Source organism: Lepidothrix coronata, unplaced genomic scaffold, assembly GCF_001604755.1.
Source record: "Lepidothrix coronata isolate B3197 unplaced genomic scaffold, Lepidothrix_coronata-1.0 Scaffold287, whole genome shotgun sequence".
In the NCBI taxonomy this organism is placed as follows: domain Eukaryota; kingdom Metazoa; phylum Chordata; class Aves; order Passeriformes; family Pipridae; genus Lepidothrix; species Lepidothrix coronata.
The window spans coordinates 584,898-592,383 of NW_016690467.1; the positions used below are offsets into that span (position 1 = coordinate 584,898).

The 7,486-nt window shown below is 57.9% G+C and overlaps 1 protein-coding gene across 1 annotated transcript; it reads left to right on the forward strand.

Moving 5' to 3' along the window:
- Positions 1–920: 920 nt before the first annotated feature.
- Positions 921–3,365, forward strand: LOC108508238 (homeobox protein not2-like). Its single transcript, XM_017836878.1, is given in 4 exon segments — positions 921–1,128; positions 2,557–2,741; positions 3,256–3,339; positions 3,342–3,365. Coding segments are annotated over 4 exon segments (501 nt in total).
- Positions 3,366–7,486: the final 4,121 nt, after the last annotated feature.

Below are 7,486 nucleotides of genomic sequence, written 5' to 3' on the forward strand. Positions count from 1 at the left end.
GGACTGGGATTATCCATCGGGAAAGCCCAGCGAGGGGGCTGCTGTGGTGCAGATGTGGCCCCGGCCCCCCGACTCCCCCATTTCCTCCCCAATAAACCCCCCGAGCTCCCGGGGGAGTCTTTGACCGGGGCTCTCCCCCCCCACGGCGCCGGCCGAGGTGTGACTTTTCCCAGCTCATTAGGAAAAGCTGCGGGATTTTTAAGGATCTCAAACCCTAATGACCATCTGAATCCCATCAGCCGAGCGGGGAGATCTGGTGGGGGGTTCAGGGAGACCCCACCCCTGCCTCTGGCACCGCCTCCTGGAGCATCCCTGCTCCTGTCCCTTCTCCCTGGCCTGGGGTGTTGTTGACACCCCAAAAAGCAGCTCTGCCGGGGGGGGGGGTCCAGGATGGGAAGGTAAACTCAGGGTACCAAGAGGACACCAAGGGGGACCCCGAGTCCCCCACTGGGACTTTGGTGGCCTCGGGGTGACACTGGCTGCCCTGTGGTGTCTCCTGTTTTTGGATGCTCCTGCCTGAGTAATTCGGGGCCAAATCCCCCTTGGGGGAGGATAAATGGGGGGCTCTGCCCTCAGGGCAGGGGGACATGGAGGGGACATCCCCACCGAGGGCAGGGAGAACATCCCAAACGGGGGCAGGGGGACATCCCCATCGAGAGCAAGGGGACACAGGGGAGGGGACATTGTCATCAGGAGCTGGGGGACATGGCAGGGGACATCCCCATCGAGAGCAGGGGGACATGGTGGGGGGACATCCCCCCCGAGGGCAGAGAACACGGCACGGGGACATCCCCATGGAGGGCAGAGGGACAGGGAGGGGACACGGAGGAGTCTCGGGCCCCTCCCCGTCCCCTCCGCCCCCGCGGTGCCCCCGGGCCCTATAAAGGCGGGCGGGCAGTGCTGCCCCGGGTGGCCCCGCGATGCCGACCCCGACCCCCAGTCCGGCGCGCCCCGGCCGCCCCTTCACCATCGCCGCGCTCCTGGGACCCTCGGGACCCTCGCCTCGCCCTGGGCCCCCCCCGCCGCCGCTCTGGGGGTTCCCCCCGGCTCCCGCCCCGCTCCTGCCGCCGCTCTGCACCAGCTGCTGCGGGGGAACCCCCGCATGGGCCGCCAGCCTCGGGGCTACAGGTACCGACACCCCCCCCCCAAACCCCGCACAGGGACCCCCCTCTGCTCCCGGGGGGGACATCGCCAATGGGGACCTCCTTCCTGCTCCCCAAAGGGGGATCCCTTCTCCCACGGGGAACCAGATGCACCTCTCCTGGGGGACACCCCTAAATGGGGACCTCCTTCCTGCTTCCAAAGCAGGGACCCCCTCTCCCAGAGGGACCCACATCCATCTCCCCCACAGGATACCCCCGGTGGGGACCTCCTTCCTGCTCCCCAAGGGGGGATCCCTTCTCCCACGGGGAACCAGATTCACCTCTCCTGAGGGACACTCCTAATGGGAACTTCCTTCCTGCTCCCCAAAAGGGGATCCCTTCTGCCAGGGGGATCCACATCCACCTTTCCTGAGGGGCACCCCTAATGGGAACTTCCTTCCTGCTCCCCAAGGGGGGATCCCTTTTCCCGTGGGGAACCAGATTCACCTCTCCTAAGGGACACCCCTAATGGGAACTTCCTTCTTACTCCCCAAAGGGGGACCCCTTTCTCCCAGGGGGACATCCCCAAATGTGGACCTCCTTCCTGCTCTCCATAGGGGGAATCCCCTCTCCCAGGGGACCCACATCCACCTCTCCTGAGGGACACCCCCACATGGGGACCTCCTTCCTGCTTCCCAAGCAGGGATCCCTTTTCCCAGGGGACCCACATCCACCTCCCCCACGGGACATCCCCAATGGGGACCTCCATCCTGCTCCCCTAGGGGGGATCCCCTCTCCCAGGGGACCCAAATCCACCTTTCCCAAGGGGCACCCCTAAATGGGGACCTCTTTCCTGCTCCCCAAGGGGGGATTTCTTCTCCCAGAGGGACACCCCTAAATGAAGATCTCCTTCCTGCTTCCCAGGCAGGGACCCCCTCTCCCAGAGGGACCCACATCCACCTCCCCCACAGGATACTCCAAATGGGGATTTCCTTTCACCTCTCCAAAGGGAAGATGCCCTGAAATGGGAACTCCTCCGGGAGAATTCCATTCCCAATTCTCTTGGGACACCCTGAAAGGGGACATCTCCAAGTGGGGGAGCTCCTTCCACCTCCTCATGGGGACTGCCTCCGGAGGGAATATATCCAGGAAGGACCTGTATCCACCTCTCCAAGAATATCCTCAGCAAATGGAGGACCCTCTTCCACCTCTTCACGGGGACTCCCTCCAAAGGAATTCTCTCCAATAGGGACCTGTATCCACCTTTCTAGAAAGATCCTCATCAAATGGGGGACCCTCTCCCACCTCTTCACATAGGGAACCCCCTCCAAAAACAACCTCTTTAAAGGGGACACCTCCAAGTGGGAAGATCCCTTCTGCCTCTCCAGGAAATGACTTCCCAAGGAGGGACCCCACTGGGACCTCCCCAGGGGCTCCTCTGCATCCTGACCCTCCCTCTCTCTGTCATCTCCAGGCTTCCTGATCTCCAGGTGCTGCTTCCCTGTCTTCAAAGCCAAACCTGGCAAAGGCAAGAGGGTCAGGACCATCTTCACCAGTGACCAGCGGGCCCGGCTGGAGGAGGAATTCTCACGGCAGCAGTACCTGGTGGGCACGGAGAGGGGCCTGCTCGCCGCCTCCCTGCACCTCACCGAGGAGCAGGTAACCCCCCCCCCCTCCAGCTCCACCTGGGAGGCTCCCAAATCCCTGTACCAACGGGTGGGGCCTGGGATGTGTCCCTCAGACTGCAGCAGGAGCCTTGTGGGGTGGTGGTTGCAGAGAGTTTGGATTAAAAATGTGGAGGATGCCAGGTGGGGAAACCGAGGCACAAAGGGTTGTCCAAGAGCCATGAACTTGTGTCCCTCTTAAGGTTGGACCTTCTCCACCAGTGGCAGGTCCAGCTCCTGAAGTGCAGGGGGCAGTTCTCCATCTTGCCTGAGCCTGGGGGTTCAGCAGATCGTGACTCTGTGGTTCGTGGAGAAACCAAGTTTGAAAGCCCTTCCTAGAGTGGGAGGGAATTGGTGGAATCACCATCCCTGGAAGTGTTCAAAAACCACGTGGATGTGGCACTTGGGGACATGGTTTAGTGGTGCTGGGTTAGTGGTTGGACTTGATGGTCTTTGAGGTCTTTTGCTCTTTTCCAAACGTAATGATTCCATGATTCTGTGATTCCAAGGTGAAAGTCTGGTTCCAAAACCGCAGGATCAAGTGGAGGAAACAAAGCCTGGAGCAGCAACAAGCCAAGCTGGCCAAAATGGGTTTGGCCACCCCACAGGGGAGCCCTGACTCTCAGAGCCACCACGGCGAGGAGGACAAGGACTTCCCAGCAGAGTCAGAGGATGGACAGGAGGACACGGGGACAGGACCTGCACAGACTGGGACAAAGAGCTGCTGAGTGGCCCCACGGGGCCCTTTCTCCTTGTGTATTATATGACTGTACCATAGCTGGCCATATCTAATATATACAGGATATATACAGGGCACTCCTTGGGCTGGGGGGGGTGTGTGAAAATAAATTATTTTTGCAATTTTTGGGCTCATCTTTGCAGAAGGAGGAGGAAAGGGAGGAGGGAGAACAAGCATGCCCACAGTGGCAGCGAGTGTTCGATGAGGGCTTCTTTATGGGAGAAAGATTTGGGGGAGTGGGGGTCACCTGCACACCCCCACCCACAGATTATCCCAAAGGTGTTGGGAGCTGGGATAGCTCAGAGATCAGGACCTTCACAGAGCACCCAGGTCCTTGCAGAGGACGTTCCTCTCATAGTCCATCCATCTCCCTGCCAGTGGCATCTTCACCATAACCAGCTCTGCCCACAGCTCACATGGCCCACCCAGCACTGGCATCCCTCTCTCCAGGGATTTTGGAGCCAGGACAATGGGGAAAACACACTTGGAGAGCAGAGCTGGTGGGAGCTTTGCGAGTTGGGCACCCAGGGGTGACATCTCAGCTGGGCAAGGATTAGCCAGGGTTCGATTTTAATTGTTTGGCCCTGATTAGGCAGAGGTAGAGGTTTCTAATCCAGCAGTTCTGGGATGGACACTGGGCTGGGGATGAGCCAAAAGTGGGATTTGTGGGAAACTGGGGAGCTGCTTGAAGGATGAAAAGCAAGAGAGCACCAAGGACCTGGGATCTGCTGGATGAAAGCAGCAATGGAGGCAGCAATGGGGACATCTGGGTGCTCATCTGGGCAGCACCAGCTCCTGGAAGCAGATTTGCTCCATGTCTGTGCCGAGTTTGGAGCTGGAGCAAGAAGGGATCCAGGTGGAGGGTTTATTTGGGCAGGTGTGAAACCCAGAGCAAGAAGAGGGGGGGACCTTGCAAGGAAAGGAGGGAAAATTAGGGAAGGGGACGATGCAAAGAGAAGAGATCAGTGCAAGGAGAAGGGAGATGTGCAAGGAAAGGGGGGACAGTGCAAGGAGAAGGAGATGATGCCAGGAGAGAGGGCAGTGCCAGGAGAGGGAGAGGGTTCAAGGAGAAGGGGACAATTTAAGAAGAGACAGTGCAAGGAGAGAGGGACAGTGCAGGGAGAAAAGGGGTGTGCAAGGAAAGGGGATGAGGCAGAGAGGGGGGACAGTGCAAAGAGGAGATGATGCCAGGAGAGAGGGCAATGCCAGGAGAGGGAGAGGGTTCAAAGAGAAGGGGACAATTTAAGAAGAGACAGTGCAAGGAGAAAGGGGATGTGCAAGGAAAGGGGATGAGGCAGAGAGGGGGGACAGCACAAGGAGAAGGAGATGATGCCAGGAGAGGAGGCAATGTTGGGAGAAGGGGATAATGCATGGAGAGAGGGAATGATGCCAGGAGATGGGATCAGTACAAGATGGGACAGTGCAAGGAAAGGGGACAGTGCAAGAGGAGAGGGAGGATGCAAGAAGGGGACAGTGCAAGGAGAAGGGGACAGTGGCAGGAGGGGGGGTAAAGCAGAGAGGCAGGACAGTCCAAAGGGAAGAAGAAGGAGCAATGTCTGGAGAAGGGATAATGCATGGAGAGGGGGAATGATGCCAGGAGATGGGATCAGTACAAGATGGGACAGTGCAAGGAAAGGGGACAGTGCAAGAGGAGAGGGAGGATGCAAGAAGGGGACAGTGCAAGGAGAAGGGGACAGTGGCAGGAGGGCAATAAAATAAAAAGAGCAGGATGCAAGAAGAGGACGGTGCAAGGAAAAGGGGGATGTGCGAGGAAAGGGGATAAAGCAGAGAGGGAGGACAGTGTAAAGAGAAGATGATGCCAGGAGAGGGAGCAATGTCAAGAGAAGGGGATGGTGCATGGAAGGGGGAATGATGCAGGAGAATTGGAGAAGGGGACGTGGCAAGGAGAAGGGGACAATATAAGATGGGACAGTGCAAGGAAAGGGGACAGTGCAAGAGGACGGAGAGATACAAGAAGGGGACAGTGCAAGAAGAAGAGGCTGGTGGCAGGAGGGCGATAAAAAGAGGAGGGTGCAAGAATAGGACAGTGCAAGGACAAGGGGCTGGTGAGAGCGGGGTGATCCAAGGAAAAGGGGAAGATGCAAGAAGGGGACAGTGGAAGGAGAAAGGGACAGTGCGAGGAGAAGGGGCTGGTGCCAGGAGAAGGGGCCGATGTGACGGAAGCTGCCCTTTGTCCCGGTCGTTTCAGAGCAGGGATTAGCCGGCACATCTCAAAGAGCCCAAACTGTGCTAATGTCTTCACATGTCTGCCCGGGAGCCCGCGCTGCGCCGGCGGGTTTAACCCGCTAATCTCCCGTGCCGGTGGGTTTATTGCAATCAGCTCCGAGACAACGGGGCTTACGGGGGTGTTTTAATATCGCCCGGCCGGGGGCCGAGCTGATTGCGGGAGTTAAGTTGTTCTCAGGACATCTTTAATCCCCTGGGAGCTGGCAGCGCTCAGCCTCCGGCAGGATTGGGCTCCTCCTGGGCAGCCACGGGGGATCCATTCCCGCTCCAGGGGACGCTCCCGCAGGGTCTGCCCAGCCCGGACCCCTCCGCGGGGGGTGTCCGACCAGGGGCAATGGTTTAATTAAAACTGCCGGGCTTGATTGAGTTTTTTTAAAATTTACTTTTATATGAGATGGATTAAAGCACGTCCCGCTGGCACCTTGGGGTCTGACCAGGAGGTTTTTCTCGTGGGGGGGTGATAATCCTTGATGGGGTGGTCGGTCCTTGGGGGCTTAGGATGGGGCTCTTGTGTTCCCTCAGGACAGCTGGGTGTCAGGGAAGGCCATCCCTTGTCCTCCTCTCACTCAGGGATTAGCCTGTTTGCAGGTTCCTCTGGGTGGGGAAGGGACTTTGTCTCTGTGGGACGAAGCAGGGATTACTGGAAGAGCCAAACCCCCAGAGCTGACCCTGGTCATGGGGATGGAGTTGATGGTTTGCAGAAAAGCTGGATTCATCCCGGCCATTTTATGCCCTGCCAAGCCTCTGCCAGCCTGGACATCCTGGAAATGGGGCAGAAATGCACTTTCCTTCCCAGTCCCTCCCCAATTCCGGGAAGAGGAGGTCTTGCAGCTCAGCCCAGCTCCTGGCAGATCAGCCGGGGCATATGGATTGGGATCAAACCCAGCACTGTGGAAAACATGGGAGAGAGATGTTTGGAAAGGTTTTGGGTTGGATCAACACACCTGGGACAGAACCTTGGCTCTTCTCATCCCCCAGGAAAGTCTGTGTGTAAAAGAATAAGAATAAAGGAGAAGAGCTGTGTGTCTTTACCCAGCCCCCTCCTCCCACCCCAAAGACCCTGCTAGTCCCTTCCTAATCCAGGACTTTCTGCAAGACACTGGTTTTTCACCTGTCTGCACAACCCGGGATGGCTTTCAGTGACAGATAATTAAAAGGAAGTGAGAATTAAGCAGCTTTATTAAGAGGATAAAGGTTATCTGCCAAAGATGCAGCGCTGAGCCCTTCCCGGCAAATCTCCTCCCCGCTCCATAGATAAGTAGGAGTCTCCTAGGACAGATAGGATGTGCTATGGGTGTGGGGGTGTTTTCCCAGAGGAATAGCCTGCAATGGGGGTAAAATGGATGGGTGGAGGGTTGGGGATGAATGCAGGGAGCTGGTGAAGAGGTGCAAATGGGTGTCTGGCTAAATGGGATGGGATACGGATGGAGAGATAGGAGAAGGGATAACCAGGTAAAGGTGTAACCTGAAGGCCCTTCGGGTCTTCCTGCCCGCTCTCCTTCCTGCCAGGATTATTCCTGCTGAGCACATGGCGAGGGAGGGATTTGTTTGCAGGGTGGGGCATTTGGATGGAGGACCCCTCCAGCCCCTCAATGGCCCTGATCCAGCCGCTTTCCCAGGCACCTTCCCGGAGCCGGGAGCCCCATCCCCTGGGCTGATTGCCCTGTTTTGAGGGGGGTTGCTAAATGGGATTACCATGTGGAAAGGCCGGGATGTCGGGAAGGACAACACTCCGCTGGCAGAGGTTCAAGGCA